This window comes from Podarcis raffonei, chromosome 11, assembly GCF_027172205.1.
Source record: "Podarcis raffonei isolate rPodRaf1 chromosome 11, rPodRaf1.pri, whole genome shotgun sequence".
In the NCBI taxonomy this organism is placed as follows: domain Eukaryota; kingdom Metazoa; phylum Chordata; class Lepidosauria; order Squamata; family Lacertidae; genus Podarcis; species Podarcis raffonei.
Window position 1 is genome coordinate 65,360,684 of NC_070612.1, and position 18,730 is coordinate 65,379,413.

At 45.1% G+C, this 18,730-nt stretch overlaps 1 protein-coding gene across 5 annotated transcripts in view; it reads right to left on the reverse strand.

The window, feature by feature from the left end:
* The window catches only part of PIP5K1B (phosphatidylinositol-4-phosphate 5-kinase type 1 beta), a 110,601-nt gene that overhangs the window by 35,873 nt on the left and 55,998 nt on the right, over positions 1–18,730 (reverse strand). For all 5 annotated transcript variants that reach the window (XM_053408840.1, XM_053408843.1, XM_053408841.1 and 2 more), the window contains 4 exons: positions 13,715–13,926; positions 6,766–6,849; positions 6,615–6,663; positions 5,585–5,669 (listed from right to left, as the gene is read on the reverse strand). In XM_053408840.1, coding sequence (XP_053264815.1) covers positions 5,585–5,669; positions 6,615–6,663; positions 6,766–6,849; positions 13,715–13,926 — 430 coding nt within the window. The remainder of the gene's footprint in view (positions 1–5,584; positions 5,670–6,614; positions 6,664–6,765; positions 6,850–13,714; positions 13,927–18,730) is intronic.

The window sequence follows — 18,730 nt, forward strand, 5'->3', positions numbered from 1 at the left end:
CCTAAATATACGCAATAAAGGTGCCAGGTGAGCCTCTCTGGAAAGAGCATTCCACAAACGGAGAGCCACTGTAGAAAAGGTCTGTTCTTAGGTTGTTGCTCTCTGGACCTCTTGTGGAGGGGGCACATGAAGAACGGCCTTCAATGATGGTTGCAGGGTCTGGGTCCTTGAGGTACTGCAGTCCTGAACCATTTAAGGCTTTATAGGTCAAAATCAAAATCAGCACTTAGAATTGGGCCTGGAAAATAACTGGTAGCCAGTGGCCAGGATCCGTGTCAGATGCTCACACCGTCTTGCTCCAGTGAGCAGCCGAGCCACCCAGTTCTGACCAGCTGAAGTTTCCAAACTGTCTTCAGAGGCAGCCCTAAGTATAACACATTGCAGTAATCAAATATTGAGGTTACCAGAGCACAGACAACAAAAGAGGTTGTGGAGAATTAACAGGGACACATTTCCCCTGTCTCTCCCAATGGAGGTCATCACACAGGGCAACCAAAGCAGTTTCTGTGCCAAAACTGGGCTAAACCCCAATTGAAATGGATCTAGAAAATCAGCTTCCTCCAAGAGCACCTGGATCTAGCAACCACCCATTCAAGAACATTGCCCAAGGAAGGGATATTGAGCATTATGGGGATTCCTCCATACATGTATACACTGGGAAGGATCATGTCCATGTTGCTCTCTGCACAAATGTGTGCATGTTGTTGTTGTTGTTTAGTCGGTTAGTCGTGTCCGACTCTTCGTGACCCCATGGACCAGAGCATGCCAGGCACTCCTGTCTTCCACTGCCTCCTGCAGTTTGGTCAAACTCATGCTGGTAGCTTTGAGAACACTATCCAAACATCTCGTCCTCTGTCGCCCCCTTCTCCTTGTGCCCTCAATCTTTCCCAGCATCAGGGTCTTTTCCAGGGAGTCTTCTCTTCTCATGAGTGGCCAAAGTATTGTAGCCTCCACTTCAGGATCTGTCCTTCCAGTGAGCACTCAGGGCTGATTTCCTTAAGAATGGATCGGTTTCATCTTGCTGTCCATGGGACTCTCAAGAGCCTCCTCCAGCACCAAAATTTAAAAGCATAAATTCTTTGGCGATCAGCCTTCTTTATTTTCCAGCTCTCACTTCCATACATCACTACTGGGAAAACCATAGCTTTAGCTATATAGACCTTTGTTGGCAAGGTGATGTCTCTGCTTTTTAAGATGCTGTCTAGGTTTGTCATGGCTTTTCTTGCGAGAAGCAGGCGTCTTTTAATTTCATGGCCGCTGTCACCATCTGCAATGATCATGGAGCCCAAGAAAGTAAAATCTCTCACTGCCTCCATTTCTTCCCCTTCTATTTGTCAGGAGGTGATGGGACCAGTGGCCATGATCTTCGTTTTTTTGATGTTGAGCTTCAGACCATATTTTGCGCTCTCCTCTTTCACCCTCATTAAAAGGTTTTTTAATTCCTCCTCACTTTCTGTCATCAAGGTTTTGTCATCTGCATATCTGAGGCTGTTGATATTTCTTCCGGCACTCTTAATTCCGGCTTGAGATTCATCCAGCCCAGCCTTTTGCATGATGAATTCTGCATATAAGTTAAATAAGCAGGGAGACAATATATAGCCTTGTCGTAAACCTTTCCCAATTTTGAACTAATCAGTTGTTCCATATCCAGTTCTAACTGTAGCTTCTTGTCCCACATAGAGATTTCTCAGGAGACAGATGAGGTGATCAGGCACTCCCATTTCTTTAAGAACTTGCCACAGTTTGCTGTGGTCGACACAGTCAAAGGCTTTTGCATAGTCAATGAAGCAGAAGTAGATGTCTTTCTGGAACTGTCTAGCTTTCTTCATAATCCAGCGCATGTTTGCAATTTGGTCTCTGGTTCCTCTGCCTCTTTCTCGGTCCACATACTGCTCAAGACTTCCTTGTAGAATTTTAAGCATAACCTTGCTAGCGTGTGAAATGAGTGCAATTGTGTGGTAGTTGGAGCATTCTTTGGCACTGCCCTTCTTTGGGATTGGGATGTAGACTGATCTTCTCCAATCCTCTGGCCACTGCTGAGTTTTCCAAACTTGCTGGCATATTGAGTGTAGCACCTTAACAGCATCATCTTTTAAATTTTTAAATATTTTATAAATAAATAAATAAATTTTGACATTTTAAACCCCTTGGATCACTGCCTTGCCGTGGCGGAGGGGCTTGAATAACTCAGAGAAGCTATGAACTATGCCGTGCAGGGCACCCAAGATGGACAGGTCATAGTGGAAAGTTTTGACCAAACGTGATCCACTTGGAGTGGGAACCAGCAAGCCACTCCAGTATCCCTGCCAAGAAAACTCCATGGACAAAGACAACAGGCATATAAAAGTTATGACACTGGAAGATGAGCCCCTCAGGTCGGAAGGCGTCCAACATGCTACTGAGGAAGAGCGGAGGACAAGTACAAGTAGATTCAGAGCTGATGAAGAGGCTGGGCCAAAGCCGAAAGGTTGCTCAGTTGCGGATATGCCTGGAAGCGAAAGAAAAGTCCAATGCTGTAAAGAAAAATATTGCATAGGAACCTGGAATGTAAGAACCATGAACCTGGGTATGTTGGATGTGGTCAAAAATGAGATGGCAAGAATAAATATTGACATCCTGGGCATCAGTGAACTCAAATGGACGGGAATGGGCAAATTCAGTTTGGATGACCATCATATCTACTACTGTGGGCAAGAATCCCGTAAAAGAAATGGAATTGCCCTCATAGTCAACAAAAGAGTGGCGAAAGCTGTACTGGGATGCAATCTCAAAAACGATAGAATGATCTCTATACGAATCCAAGGCAGACCTTTTAACATCACAGTAATCCAAGTTTATGCACCAACTACTGGTGCTGAAGAAACTGAAATTGACCGATTCTATGAAGACTTACAACACCTTATAGAAGTGACACCAAAGAAGGATGTTCTTCTCATTATAGGGGATTGGAATGCTAAAGTAGGGAATCAAGAGATAAAAGGAACAACTGGCAAGTTTGGCCTTGGAGATCAAAACGAAGCAGGGCAAAGGCTAATAGAGTTCTGTCAAGAGAACAAGCTGGTCATCACAAACACGCTTTTCCAACAACACAAGAGACGACTCTACACATGGACATCATCAGATGGGCAGCATCGAAATCAGATTGATTATATTCTCTGCAGCCAAAGATGGAGAGCAAAAAGTCAGCAAAAACAAGACCTGGAGCTGACTGTGGCTCCGATCATCAGCTTCTTATTGCAAAATTCAAGCTTAAACGGAAGAAAGTAGGAAAAACCACTGGGCCGGTAAGATACAATCTAAATCAAATCCCTTATGAATACACAGTGGAAGTGAGGAACAGGTTTAAGGATTTAGATTTGGTGGACAGAGTGCCTGAAGAACTATAGATGGAGGCTCGCAACATTAAGAAGAGGTGGCAAGAATACACAGAGGAACTATGCCAGAAAGATATGGATGGCTCGTACACCCCAGGTAGTGTGGTTGCTGACCTTGAGCCAGACATCCTGGAGAGTGAAGTCAAATGGGCCTTAGAAAGCACTGCTAATAACAAGGCCAGTGGAAGTGATGGTATTCCAGCTGAATTATTTAATTTTTTTTAAAAATGTGTGCATAGGCACTCACAAAATACTTGAATGACACATTCCATGTTACAAAAGTTCAGATAACTTCCAATAGGTTATAGGTAAAGGTAAAGAACCCCTGGACGGTTAAGTCCAGTCAAAGGCGACTATGGGGTGCAGCACTCATCTTGCTTCAGGTCAAGGAAGCCGGCGTTTGTCCACAGACAGCTTTCTGGGTCATGTGGCCAGCAGGACTAAACAGCTTCTGGCGCAATGGGACACCACGACAGAAGCCAGAGCACAAGGAAATGCTGTTTACCTTCCCACCGAAGTGGTACCTATTTATCTACTTGCACTGGTCTGCTTTTGAACTGCTAGGTTGGTGGGGGAGAGAGAGAGAAGAAGAAGAAGAAGAAGAAGAAGAAGAAGAAGAAGAAGAAGAAGAAGAAGTTGTTGTTGTTGTTGTTATAAGCATCCCGACTACAGTGGTACTCTGGTTCTCAAACTTAATCCGTTCCGGAAGTCCGTTCCAAAACCAAAGCGCTCGAAAACCAATATATGCTTTCCCATAGAAAGTAATGCAAAACGGATTAATCCATTCTAAACTTTTAAAAACAACCACTAAAACAGCAATTTAACATGAATTTTACTATCTAACAAGACCACTGATCCATAAAACGAAAGCAATAATCAATGTACTGTAGTATAAAATAAATAGAACAGTATTGTAGATCAGGCATGTCCAACTTCAAGTAGGCTGCTTCCCCCGAGGGGGCAGGGATGGGTCCAGGGTGGGCGCTGGCTGCTTCCCCTGATGGTGCATGGGTGGGTGCAGGGTGGGCAGGCGCGCAACTCTCTCTCCACCCCCAAGCCAGTCCTTTCTCTCCCCCCCCCAAAGCAGCTCTCTCTCTCTCACTCTTCAAACCAGGTGGGATGCAGAGCTCTCCCCAGAACACTACAATTACAATGGGGGGCGCAAATTAGCAGTGCAACAGTAAAGATGGAAGCTCAGGACTCAAAACGGAGCATGTTCGGCTTCCAAGGCAAAGTTCACAAACCGGAACACTTACTTCCGGGTTTGCAGCCTTCGAATTCCAAGTTGTTTATGAACTAAGCTGTTTGAAAAACAAGGCACCACTGTACCTTGCTATCTTTGAAAATAAGCCAGAACATTCTCAACAGTTGTGCCAGCATTAGGTGTGACTTAAGAGTCACAGGCAGAAACACCATTACAAAGTTTTGTGGACAGCCCACCTTCAGACAGAATCATAGAATCATAGATACTTCTAAAACAATTTTTCTGAGAGAACTTAAAGCATGAAAAATGTAACATATAACTTGGGAAGATTCTTGCTGGATCACACAAAGACCTGGTTTGCATTAAACGGTTTGTCAAACTATAACTTGTGAAGACCACGCCGACTCCTGGAGAGCAGTTCTCAGCCATTTTGCTCCTCAAAAATCTTTTTCGTGCCATACTGTGAGCTTAGCATGTTGTGTAAACTGGGACTTGTAGTTAGGCTCTCTCCTCACTAACCACAAGCTGCAGCTGGTCTTAGTTACAGCTTGTGGTTTGTGAGCTTGACCACAAGTCCCAGTTCAGATAGAACACTAACGGAACCCTTGGTTTAACCTCAGCATGGCACAGCAGTAAAAAGCCACAGTCTGTCATGCAAAGCAGCCCCTGGACTCCATCTAGTCCTGCAGTCTGTTTTCGATAGCAGCCAAATTCTTCGGGAAAGCAGATGGCATACCATGATGGCAACAGCTGTCTTGCACCCTGTGTCTCCCAGCAACATTTAACATGGGGCTCCCCTTCCTATTCTTCATCATGTGACACATCCACCAACAGTGCCAGCCATCTTACCAGCTAAGTCACCATTCAAAAGCTATTTTCAAGGTGTCTCCATAGGAGAAGTGTGTCACATTGAGACTTTTTTGTAGAAAGCAATGAATAAATGCAACTAACAAAAGCAACAACTGAAGAGTGGCTCTAACTTCATGACTGGTGACATGGCACTTACCCTGATTCTTTTTGAATACCCTGGAACTCATAAACTTTAAAAACCTATCAGCATAAAAACTTGGCCTGTGTACTGAAACTGTGTCCTACAAGACAAAAAAATAAAGGTATTTAATATTAGGACAGAGAGAAAACATTTTTTTAAAAAGACTACAATGGAGAAATTCAACAATATTCATCATTCAGCAGAATGGACATCACCAGGGGAACAGATTCCACCTCTCCCTGAATGCCTCCAAAATCTGCTTTGGGGGCCACAGCAGATTTGGGGGGGGGGCTGCACAGCAAGGAGAGCAAGTCTACTTCTGCGACCTTGGTGGAAGACATTTTTAACAGAATTGTGAAATCTTCAATAGATCATGTAGCTAAAAAAAATCCAGTGTTCGTCACTCACTGTCAAGGTATCATTGCCAACATGTACTGTTCAACTTCAGCCCATTTAATTTCATAATAATATTTACAGAGGCTCCCCAACTTCTTCAGGGGAAGTTAAAGACTGACTCCCTCTGTTTAAACATTGAGATGTTGTTTTAAGGCTTACTAAGGTGTTTATCAATTCCCTAACCGATTCATGATGAAGACAGATGTTCCAGATACAGTTGCCTGAACAAATAACAAGCCTTATATGGATGCCAGTCTGATGACCTCTTTAAAACATGCAAAGGGAGGCTAGATTAATTACCAACACTATCAGGGGGTTAGGATGCTAGCTGTTGTGCTGAATGTCTTTGCCAAATACCAGTTTTGTCTTCATCCCCAGTGAAAACAATATTTACAGTTGCTTTCCCTTTGGCCCTTGCCTCTCCCTCTCCTTCCATCTGTTGTTTACCCAACTACCACTAGGCAGACTATAAACTTTTGGATATTTGTCGATCGGTATTTGTCACTTATAAATAAGCAAATGCATCAATGGCAGTGGACTTCAACAGCATAAATATCCTCATGTCACACACAGTATGCAATTGCCAATAGTAAGAGAGAAGTAATTAACACAAAAACCAAACATTCAAACAATACAAAGCATGGCTTACCCCATCATAAACAAGTGCTTTCCAGGAATGCTCCAGCTTCTTTATTAACCTAATAACACACACACAAGCACTTAATGACATATACTCCATCTTACAACCAATTTAAATCCAGCACATATATCTGTATCCAAATAATGTTATTCTACGTTACCTGTAAGACTGCAGGATATCAATAATGCCCATAAATAGCAGAAGCTTTTCTCCTTTGTGGCTTTTAGCCGGAATGCCACCCATTCTAAGAGAAGCAACAGAGTGAGACATTATACATTAGATCTTCTTTGAAAAGTTAAAACTGAAACATACTAGCAATGAAAAACAAAAGAACCCATCCAAACTACAAGAAGATTCCACCTAAACATTAGGAAGAACTTCCTGACAGTAAGAGCTGTTCGACAGTGGAATTTGCTGCCAAGGAGTGTGGTGGAGTCTCCTTCTTTGGAGGTCTTTAAGCAGAGACTTGACAACCATATGTCAGGAGTGCTCTGATGGTGTTTCCTGCTTGGCAGGGGGTTGGACTCGATGGCCCTTGTGGTCTCTTCCAACTCTATGATTTCCCCATGGTTCCTTTACTTCAGTGAGGCATGCTCACCTCAACCAACAGCAGGTGAGCAATGGGAGCACACCTTGCTCCAGGTCACCAGACATTTGAAAAAGTGTCAGGGGGCTGACTGCCTCAGCTGATCTGTAAATCTTTTTTTGGAGAAAGTCAGTAGTTGCAATTTCTGAAGCCACTTTTTCTCCCTCTTCACACACTTACATTTCTGTTACAACATTACTTGTAATCTTACATGATTAACCTTTTTCTTTATTTCCCTTTGGTATGTGCCCAAATAGTATAAATAATACCAGAGATTTAAGGTTGTTTCTGCTTTTCTTGGGCACACAACTGATAAACCAATCTCTTTTTTGGGGGATTTTCTGGTCTGCGGGAGGACATTGGGTTTTCCAAAAGATATTTGATTCAAATCTATCCTTCCATCATTCACAAATTGAAAGCCCGTTGTAGATGTAATATTTGGAACATGAGGGAATGATTCAGAAATAGCCATTAACTCTTTTTTGTTTTAAGAACAGATTTTTAGGGGAAACAGCCTTTCTAGGAAAGCTAACCAATAGACTGAAACTGACACAGGGAGAAATAGAAGAGGATGCCGTTTATCACATACACAGCCCAACAAGACAACACCACAAACCCACCGACAGCTTATGGATAACTTAACCCAACAACGCCCCCCTCGCACATGCACAAAGAAATCCAACTGCAGTCAAGCAAATGCAACCATCCAACCCCTAGGCCACCCCAACCTCTCTCACCACCAGGGAAACATAACAAGCAAATAGAAAGAGAACCTACTCAAGTGAAGCTGACACAAAACCCCACACATACACTAAGTGTGATGGGATGATGAGCTGCTTGTGCGTAAAATCCTAATCCCTCAGAGTTTGGCTAAGTCCCCAAACCTCTGTCTGTGATGGAGCTCCTTAAACATGACTCCATCAATCGCTCGTTGAATCGGACAGTGGGCGTTTACGGAACTTCTTCCAGCATAAAAGCTCCTTAACGGAAACGCGTCTTCTGGACTCTCGGCGTGACAGTTTCCGCCGAGGAGTGGGTGTCCCTACAGGAGGTCCTGAAATCTCCCCGCTGCTCCCGCTTGAAGTGTCTCTGAGCCCTCCCTCCGACTCACTTTCCCTTGGAACTCCACTTCTCCCCCTGCTGGTCCCCTCCTCCGCTGAATGGTCTCTCTCACCCTCCATGAGCCCTTTCACCTCCTTAGTCTCAGATGGCAGTTCCCTGACATCCACCTCCCCTCCAGGGCCCCCTTCACCCCCTTCCCTCCCCTCCTCTGCGGGAGGCGAGGGAGCAAAACCCCTGAAGGAACCTCCCTCATCTTCCGAAGTTTCGAACACTTCCCTCCACCTTTTGCTGTCTCCGGTTTCCAAGTACTCCTCCTCATCGGAGTCTGTTCCTCCTTCCAACTCCGATTCCCTGAATCCCTCCAGTTCCTCCTCATCGTCGGTGGTGCCAAAGTACTCCCTCCGAAACCTCGCTACTGGCTGAGGTTTCCTGGGGAACCTTTGGTGGAACGTTTCGATCAAGATCTCGTCACGGACCTCCTCTGCCTTCACCCAGGTGTTTTCCGACTCCGGTTCCCCTTCCCACGCGACCAAATACTCCACCTGATTACCCTTCCACCTGGAGTCGATGATTTCCGCCACATGGTTGCGGCTTTCCCTTTCTTCTATGGCTGGCCCCCGTGTGGATACCCCTTCACCTTCCCCCCTGTATGGTGACAGTAATGACCTGTGGAATACTGGGTGCAGTTTCATGTGGTTCGGTAACCGGAGTCTGAACGCCACTGGGTTGACCTGTTGGATGACCTCAAATGGTCCCAATCTTTTGGGTCTCAATTTCTTGCAACCCCCCTTGAACGGCAACCCTTGGGTTGATAGCCAGACCCGACTCCCCACCCTAATTGTTTCACCTTCCCTTCTGCTCTTGTCTGCCTGCCTCTTATATTCTTCCTTGGCCCTTTCTAAGTTGAGTTGGAGTTGACGATGGATCGCTTCCATTTCTTCTACAAAAAGTTCCGCGGCCGGAACACTCCATCTTTCCCCTCCTTCCCCTGGAAACGCCCTGGGGTGGCACCCATAATTAGCCAAAAAGGGGCTCATCCCGGTGGACACATTCTCAGCATTATTGTAAGCAAATTCCGCTAGTGCCAACTTTTCGACCCAATCGTTCTCTCTGTCATTGACATAACACCTCAGGTATTGTTGGAGAATACCGTTTGCTCTCTCCGCCTGCCCATTGGTCTCAGGGTGCCTGGCAGTCGAAAAGTTGACCTCTACGTGCAATAAGCTCATAAGTTCCTCCAGAATCTGGACGTGAACTGTTTCCCTCTGTCGGAAACCACCCTCAAGGGGGCGCCATGCAGTCTGAAAATATGTTCTACAAACAATTTCGCTGTTTCTTCCGCCGTGACTGCATGTGAGCAAGCTACAAAGTGACCCATCTTAGTTAACAGGTCTACTACGACTAGTATGGCGGTTTTCCCCTGGGATTTGGGCAGATCAGTCATAAAATCTATCGACACCGCCTCCCACGGTCGTTCTGGTGTGGGTAACGGTTCTAATAACCCCGCTGGTGCCCGCCTTTCTCCTTTGGCTCTCTGGCATTGGTCACACCTTCTCACATACTCCCGTACATCCTCCCTCACCTTGGGCCACCAAAACTCCCTGGTCACCAACCACATGGTCTTGTGTTGCCCAAAATGCCCCGCTGTGGGATTGTCGTGCAGCTGTTTGAGTACTCTCCCCCTCAATTCCCCTTCGGGTATATATAGCGCCCCTCTGTAATACAATGCCCCGTTTCTTTCTTCAAAACCCCCGGGGTCTTCTCCCTCTCTCCTTAGACCTCTGAGCTTGTCCTGGGCGTACTCATCATTTACCGTTCCCTCTACCAGTTCTCTTTGCCCCACCCAGGCCGCACCACACACCCAGTGGTCCTCTGGGATAATATGTCTCTCTTCCGGCGCTCCCTCCCCCTCCAAATATTCAGGTTTGCGAGAGAGAGCGTCCGCTCTGATGTTTTCTGGACCTGGCACATAGCAAATTTCAAAATGGAATTTGGAGAACTCCTGGGCCCATCTCACTTGTCGTTGGTTGAGCACCCGTGCCGTTCTCCAATACTCCAAATTCTTGTGGTCCGTACACACTTGCACCTTATGTTGTGCGCCAATTAGTAAGTGTCTCCATCTCCGGAACGCTTCGTGAATGGCGAGTAGTTCTCGGTCATATACCGTGTAGTTCCTCTCGGATTTGTTCAGCTTACGCGAAAAGAAGGCACACGGTCTCCATTCCGACTTATTGCTCCCTGGCTGAAGCAGCACCGCCCCCACCGCCCGGTCTGAGGCATCAGTTTCCACTCTCATGGGTTTTTGTAAATCCACATGCAGGAGCTGTTCTTCCGAAGCGAATGCCCTTTTCAATTCCTCAAAAGCATGCTCCGCCTCCGCCGTCCAAACGAATTTCTTCTTGCTGCTTAGACAGTCCGTGATGGGAGCCGTTAAGTGGGCAAAGTTCTTGATGAATTTACGGTAAAAGTTCCCAAACCCTAAGAACCTTTGCACATCTTTTTTCGTTTTCGGTGTCTTCCATTCCAGCACCGCCTGGACCTTCCCTGGATCCATGGCTAATCCCTTGTCTGATAAGCGGTACCCCAGGAATTCCACCTCCTTGGTGTGGAACTGACACTTCTCCAATTTCACCCACAACTGGTTTGCTTGCAGCTGGCTCAGCACTTCCCTGACATCCTTTACATGCTGCTCCTCATTCTCTGAATATATCAGCACGTCATCGAGGAAGGCCACGCAATTCTTGTAGAGCAAAGGTCCCAGTACGTGGTTCATGAGCGATTGAAAACAGGCGGAGCCTGATTGTAATCCGAATGGCATAACGAGATATTCAAACGCCCCCAAAGGGGTGAACATGGTGGTTTTCCATTCATCCCCCTTCTTTATTCGTATCAGGTTGTATGCTCCTCTCAGGTCCAGTTTCGTGAATATCTTTCCCTTCCTCACCCTGGTCAAAATGTCATCAATCCTGGGCATGGGGAAAGTCACTGGTTCTGACACGGCATTTAGGGCCCGGTAGTCCACGACCAATCTCGGTTTATCCGTGTTTTTTTTGTCCACAAAAAACACTGGGCTCCCCCCCACCGCTCTGGACTCTCTGATGAAGCCCCTCTTCAGGTTTTTATCAATAAACTCCCTTAACTCCTGCATTTCCCTGTCTGACATGGCGTACAGCTTGCCCACGGGGAGCTGGGCCCCAGGGACCAGATTAATTTGGCAGTCAAAGTCTCTGTGCGGTGGTAATTTATCTGCTTCCCTTTCACTGAAGACCTTGCTCAGGTCAGCGTATTGTTTGGGCACCTTCCCTTTGTCCGCCACTTCCGTCCCTGCTAGAGAGGCTTTTGCCCCTTCTGGCACCTTTCCCTCTCTGCAGTGTTCCAGACAATGTGCTGACCCAAAGGAGACCACTCTCTGATGCCAGCCCACTAGCGGGTCATGCAACGCTAGCCAGCTCATTCCCAAAATGACTGGAGCCCCTCCCAGGGTGGCTACATTGAACGCTATCCTCTCAGTGTGCCTGGCCACCCTCATAACCATTGGGACGGTTTGTAGGCTGACTTCTCCTCCCAGCAGCTCCCTCCCATCGATCGTGGTGACCTGCAGGGGGTTGCTTAAAGGGAGTGTCTGTATCTGGTGTTCAGCTGCAAACTCCTTGCTCATAAAATTACAGGAGCTGCCTGAGTCCAGCAGCGCCTTAGTCTTTAGTGGGTATCCGTTTGCCAGCTCTAGCAACACCTCTATTACTAGGGCTGGTCTTGGAGGTTCCAGAGTGGGCACTTTTACTGCTCCTTGGCCTGTCTGCAGTGCCCTGACAGAGGCAGACAGGCGTTGGCTTTTACTGGCTCCTGGACTTCCTCCTCCTTCCCCCCAACAGCTCCAGCCATCCCTTGCCATTCCTTTCTTTGCGGGCAGACTCTGGCAAAGTGACCTGGCTGCTGGCAGAGATAACATTTCTTGGCGCTCTTTCCCTCCTTCTTCCTCCCTTCACTGGGATTTGAAACTGCGCGCGCGCGCGCTGTTCCAACTTCCATCGGCTCTCCTGGCGGGAAACTTGGTTCTGGAATCTCTGGAATGCGGAAATCCCTCCAACGCTCTCCTTTCCCCTCCCGCTTCTCCAAGGCTCTTGCCTCCTGGCGTGCTCCAATGGTCAGCGCTGATTTGGTCAGCTGGTCCATAGACTCCGCCCTGGGCGCCCGGGAAAGTTCATCTTTCACCGCCGAAGAAAGCCCCTCTTCAAAGAGCATTTGAATGGGTTCCGCCGAAAGGTCCCACCCCAATCTATGTATCAACATTGTAAACTCAGTCCAGTACTCACGAACCGATCGGCTCCCCTGTTTGCACGCCATCAATTGTCTGCGCACCAGTCCCTGTTCAATCTCGCTGGAAAACATCAAATCCATGGCGCGAAAAAACTTCCTCGCGTCCTTCAGCATGTCACTATTCCCTGCCATCAGGGGTCTGACCCAATCTCTCGCCCCTCCTTCGAGATGGCCAATCACAAACGCCACTCTCGATGCCTCGTCGGGAAAGTCATTAAACTGCAGTTCAAGAGCATACTGCATCTCTGTCCTAAAGGCTTGGTAGTTCCTGGGGTCCCCCCCAAACTTCTGCACCATTCCTGGCATCTTTCTTGCTAGTGTAGCGCCTTTTGCCTTTTCTGCATCCTGCGCCCTCCTTTCTTCTAGCCTCGCCGTTTGCATTGCTAGCTGGAGTTCCAACACTCTGTACCTTTCTTCCAGGCTTGGACCCTCTCCAGCTCCTGCTGCTCCTCCGGCTCCGGCTGGGTTACTCATGATGCCTCTCTGCACAAGCTGCTTTCAGGGACTGTCCGATTGCTGTGATGGGATGATGAGCTGCTTGTGCGTAAAATCCTAATCCCTCAGAGTTTGGCTAAGTCCCCAAACCTCTGTCTGTGATGGAGCTCCTTAAACATGACTCCATCAATCGCTCGTTGAATCGGACAGTGGGCGTTTACGGAACTTCTTCCAGCATAAAAGCTCCTTAACGGAAACGCGTCTTCTGGACTCTCGGCGTGACAGTTTCCGCCGAGGAGTGGGTGTCCCTACAGGAGGTCCTGAAATCTCCCCGCTGCTCCCGCTTGAAGTGTCTCTGAGCCCTCCCTCCGACTCACTTTCCCTTGGAACTCCACTTCTCCCCCTGCTGGTCCCCTCCTCCGCTGAATGGTCTCTCTCACCCTCCATGAGCCCTTTCACCTCCTTAGTCTCAGATGGCAGTTCCCTGACACTAAGCAAAAGAACACAGGCTTTACCATCCCACCCCCTCTCTTCTTCCTAACCCCATTCTGCACATAACACCAATGTCTCACAACAAATGTAACTGATCTGTAGAAAACATAACCTGAAAAAAGAGACAATGCATGTGCTTTTGTAAACAAGGAAAATCTTTAATAAAAAAACTTTATTAAAAATAAAATAAAAAGAGAACAGATTTTTAGGGACTTACGTGTTGGTACTCTCTGTGATGACACAGTCCCCAGATTTTCCTGGACCCTGTATTGATTCCATCGCTGTAGAATAGAGAACTCTCTGTCCTCCTGGGCGTTTAGAATCCGATGTGCTTTGAGAAGTTTCACCCTCTCTCTCTTTTGCAGCAGAGTCCAATATATGGATTCCCAGCAGCAAGCTATAATCCATTATTTTAAAGCTTTCCAGTACCTAGTAATAAAGATGTTTAGATTGAAATTGGTTATGTTGCCAAAACCAAAAGGCTGAATTCACAGAGGTAAAACAAAAACAAAAAAAACGTTCTAAGGATATGCAACAAACAATCTGGCATCAGATATCAAATCCAAGAAAAGTACAGTACTCTACCAGCTACAGAATGATGTGAATTTTACAAACAGAGAAGAGATAAACAAAATAACCAAGAGAGTAGAACCTAGTAATAGACTTTTTGTAGTACAAAATTCAAAGGCCACTGCATTTCTGTTACGCATTTCATAAATCTGCATTAAGAAACAGTCAATATGAGAAATGAATATGCAAAGTTATTAAGAGATTATTCTTACTTATTATTGTCTAAATATGGAAACCAGTGCTATTTTTCTAGAAAAAGAGGTGCCGGAATTCACCACGAACACCTCCCTTGTTCTCTTATAACGACAATGGTGCCCAACTGAGAGGTGCTGGAAATGAGTTCCGGCTGGGAAAAAACCCCTGAAGGCAACATATAAGCTTTATTTGATAACCAACAAACTAAAGTTATTTTCACATGCAAGGTTTACTTGCCATCATTGTGGTTTAGATATGTGGTTCAGTGTTCATTCTGTGGGAATAGCATGAGGAAGGGAACATTCAAGGTCCTTTATCCCAAGGTTAGTGATTAGTATAATCTACACCACTTTGAACAAATTGAGTATTTCAGTATATCAGCATCAGTATATGCTTTGTATGGGACAATACTTGCAACTGGTACAAAGAGAACAGCTGTTGGTATCCAGTAAAACATTAAAATTATAAACAGTAATAAAACTATGTTATTAACAGAAAAATATTACAGGTAACCTGGTAATATTTCTGCAATTTTAACTGGGTAATTACAGGCTTTAGGAAAGGAGAGGGCACCAGTTTGCACAAAGAATAGTAAAGACAAATCTGTGTGTGTGATAGAAAAATGTGGCAATGCTCCTCCATTGCTTTTCTTTTCCTGCAGCGTCAGTCTGACTCCAGGGAAACAATAACGTGTCAATAATAATGCTGCATCGTTGATTAATTTTTATTGACAAACAGAAGAAAGTCAACAACTCTGAAAGTTATTGAAAAATTAAAGGAAGAGCTATTGATTCCTTTCTATAAGTTAATTGCAATACTGAAATAAAACTCAGCTCAAATCACATAACTGTAGAGTTGGAAGGGACCCCCAGGTCATCTAGTAACAACCCCCTACAATGCATGAATTATTTGCATTTTAATATTTGCATTTGTATTTTATTTACTACAAATCCATGTCAGGTATGTAAAATCTTTAAGATGAATGAAATTTCCTGCAATATTTTGTGTTTGTGTGTTTTATCAAGATATAGCTGCTTCTGCAGACTGCTCCTATCACACTACAGTACCACCTTCCCACATGGTCCCATTAACAAAAGTCCTATTTTCAGTGAGAACTGTGAACTTTTTGTTATTGACAGATGATTAGTTTTTTCTTCTTCTGTAGAAACTATACATTCTCTTACCATCAGAGAATTTATACTGCAGCAACCAAGCGCCCAATAAAAAATGAGGCTACTACTGCATAGTCGATATTTATACCACACCAGAAAAACTAGAGAAGCAGACACTTAAACTTCAGCAAAGTATGCAATTTTTCCTCTTGATCCCTGAGCACATAGTCAGTTGCATCTCAAAGCTTAGAAGGATTATGATTGAAAGCCTTTATTGTGCTAACCACAGGTTCAGTGCTTTTTGTGTGTGACACTTCTCACCGGTCAGGAATCGTGCCACGCATTTTTGCTGCTGCCTATGCTAGTTGTTTTGTGCTGTCACTCGTGGCACTTTTATCAAGATATGACTACTGGCACTTCATTTTTACCAAAACAGTTTTCAAGCATAAAGGATGCTTGAACCTCACATGTAAACACACAAAGGCATAAAACACAGAGCATTCAATGCACAATGATAATAAATGAAAGCATTTCACCATAAAATGTGTAACTTAAAATAAGGCTTGCCATGTTTCTGGGGTCGCTTGCAATCTGTCCCCAGACTGTTCTTAAGGTCAGCCCCTCAGTCCCTCTTAGATACTTCTGGCCCCCACCTCTGCACCTGCAGAGAGCATCACAATATCTGTATCCTCTCTTTGCATATACTCTCAGGCCTCCATCACACCGGGGTGTGGGGGGGGGCGTGTGAGATTATCTTCCTTCTAAACCACCCAGACCAGAACACAGATCATTAAATATAAACCTAGATTTAATTAAGGAATGTTACATTCAGAACAGGCAATCGTCACATACAAAAGTTTTACAGTTAAATATTACTAACCTGGCACGACATCCCTCAGTTTTCTCCCTGCTTCTTCACTCCTCTCTCAGTATCTCCCTCTTACTGCCTATTCCCATATTCATTCTTCCACTTATCCTTTTATTAAAAGGATGCAAACATTTTTATCATGGAATCAAGACTACATAGAGCCTTTTCCAGATAATTATTTGCATTACGACACCCCTCCTCCTTGAGGCCTTAGAAGTTTGTCTACTTTTAAAATCTACTAAAGCAAAAAGACGCCAACATCCTAACTCTGCTATTGTTAAAATCCCAATAGGAGAGCATCAAAATATTAAATATTCAGAAAATTGTCTCTGTTGTTTACAGGGTCTGTCCTGGCTTTTGCAAATGATTGCCAGCAGGAAGAGAACAAGATGCCGTGCCTATCCCAAACCTTCCTGTGATGACTTCAAATTCCATTGCAAAAGGTAAATATTGGCAACCATTGTGAAGCCATTCAGAAGCAAGCCCAGAACCAGTAGCCTTTTCACAGAACCTTTTCTATGGAAATGTAGAAGCAGCTGCTTCACTTTAATAATCTGACCGCCTTTTTAGTTGCAGGGGTAGATTTACAAACAGGCAGACTAGGTTGGAAGCCCAAAGTTTTCATGGGTATCACTGTCTTTTCAAAGGGGAAAAAAGCATTTTGCAAAAACACAGGCAAACAAATGGTTAATATAATACTGTTACAGTGCAGGAGAAGCCCTTGTTAGCAAATAGGTTTGACACAGTTTTGAAGACACTTTCAATACCAAGCTATAAGACATTATGAATTTATGAATGAATTTGGTGCTGTTCATACCCAGTTTGAGTAATTGGGGTACTATATTTTATTATGTATTTCATTTTCAACCTACCCTTCATCAAACAATTGATCCCAGGGCAGCATACATCAGACATAAAATACAACTAAACAATTCCAATAAAAATATTAAAGCAATATAAAATTAATCCGCGTAACCTCTACTCAAAAATCAGCGGCCTGATGATGGCTAAAGAGGCAAGTTTTTAGCTGGTGTCAAAGACCAACCATTCTTGGCACCAGCCAGCTTTCAAGAAGGAGGACATTTCACAGTGGAGGAGCTGCCACTGATGAGACCCTTTCATGAGCTGTAAAGGTACAAACCTAATTTGAAAATGGTCTAACAAGCAGGGCAGCACCAGCAAATATCAACACACAAGGCAGAATGGTACAAGGAGAGGTACCACACTGGGTAACTAGGACCTAATATTATTCCTTGGGTCACTAAACATTGTTAGACTATAACTCCCAGCTTCTCCAGCCAACTCAGCCAATACATCAGGGACAATGGGAGTTGCAGATCAGCAACATCCAACGACCCAAGTTTGAAGAACATTGGTTCAGGGCCTTACAAGTGGGAACTTTGTCACTGTGGTACATTTTTACAGCCTCATAGTTTGAGGCTACAATAAACCTCTTGACACTCTAAGGGTAGAAGGAGCATGTGGATGTCCAGAGCAGATATTCTGCATGGTCACTAATAGCTTGATTTCATGGAATATTATTTCTGGAGACCAAAGATGAGGAACAGTGCCTTTTGTTAGGAAGAATGTCTCATGAGCATGCAGCTGATTATTAGATCATCTCCAAATTCACACTCAAAATCCAAACAAAAGATGGCTTCATGTTCACTAACACGACTTGACATCGGGTTGCGCTGCGCCAATGAACATGGCAATCTGCCCATGAGGAATGCCCTTTTTGTTTTATAACTCCATTTCAACCAGGAGACATCTAAAGGCAGCCTTGTATAGGGAAGCTTCTTAAGGCTTAATGTTTTACTATGTTTTTATATATGCTGGCAGCTGCGCAGAGTGGCTGGGTCAACCCAGTCAGATGGGCTGGGTACAAATAACAAATTATTAGTATGTTGTTGTTGTTGTTTTCACATCAGAACATTTTCATCCAATGCACTTTTTATTCTCTGATTTACTCCTTTTATGACCCCTACAAAACAAGCTGCCAACGTCGTCTCCCCAGATGTTGCTGGACTCCGACTCTCCTCTGACCTGACCGCTGGCCATGCTGGCTAGAACTGACAGGGGTGTCCAACAACCTCTGGGGGGCCCCATGTTGGCCACACCTGCCTAAGAGTATTTCCCTTATTTTGTTCCCTAGCAGCATCCTAGGAGACAGGGCAACCTCCCTGCCCTCTGCACAGGGAGGCTCGGCAGACATCTCTACTGCCATAATTTTGGTGACAGGCAAAGACCTTTTAATCTCCCAGGCTTTAAAAAACCCAAAACCATTTGTACCTTGTTTTATGCTGCTTTCAACTGCAGTATCTAATGCCAACTCTCACACTGATCCAGTGAGGTTTGCATCAGTGATGTGGGGAGGGAGGCTTCTTCTGTCGCTTTGCACACCCAGCTGCAGTCTCATGTGCAATGCCCAGCCCCCAATATGCTCCAGCGGGTGAGAGGGATCCTCTCACAGAGTGGGGAAGGGATG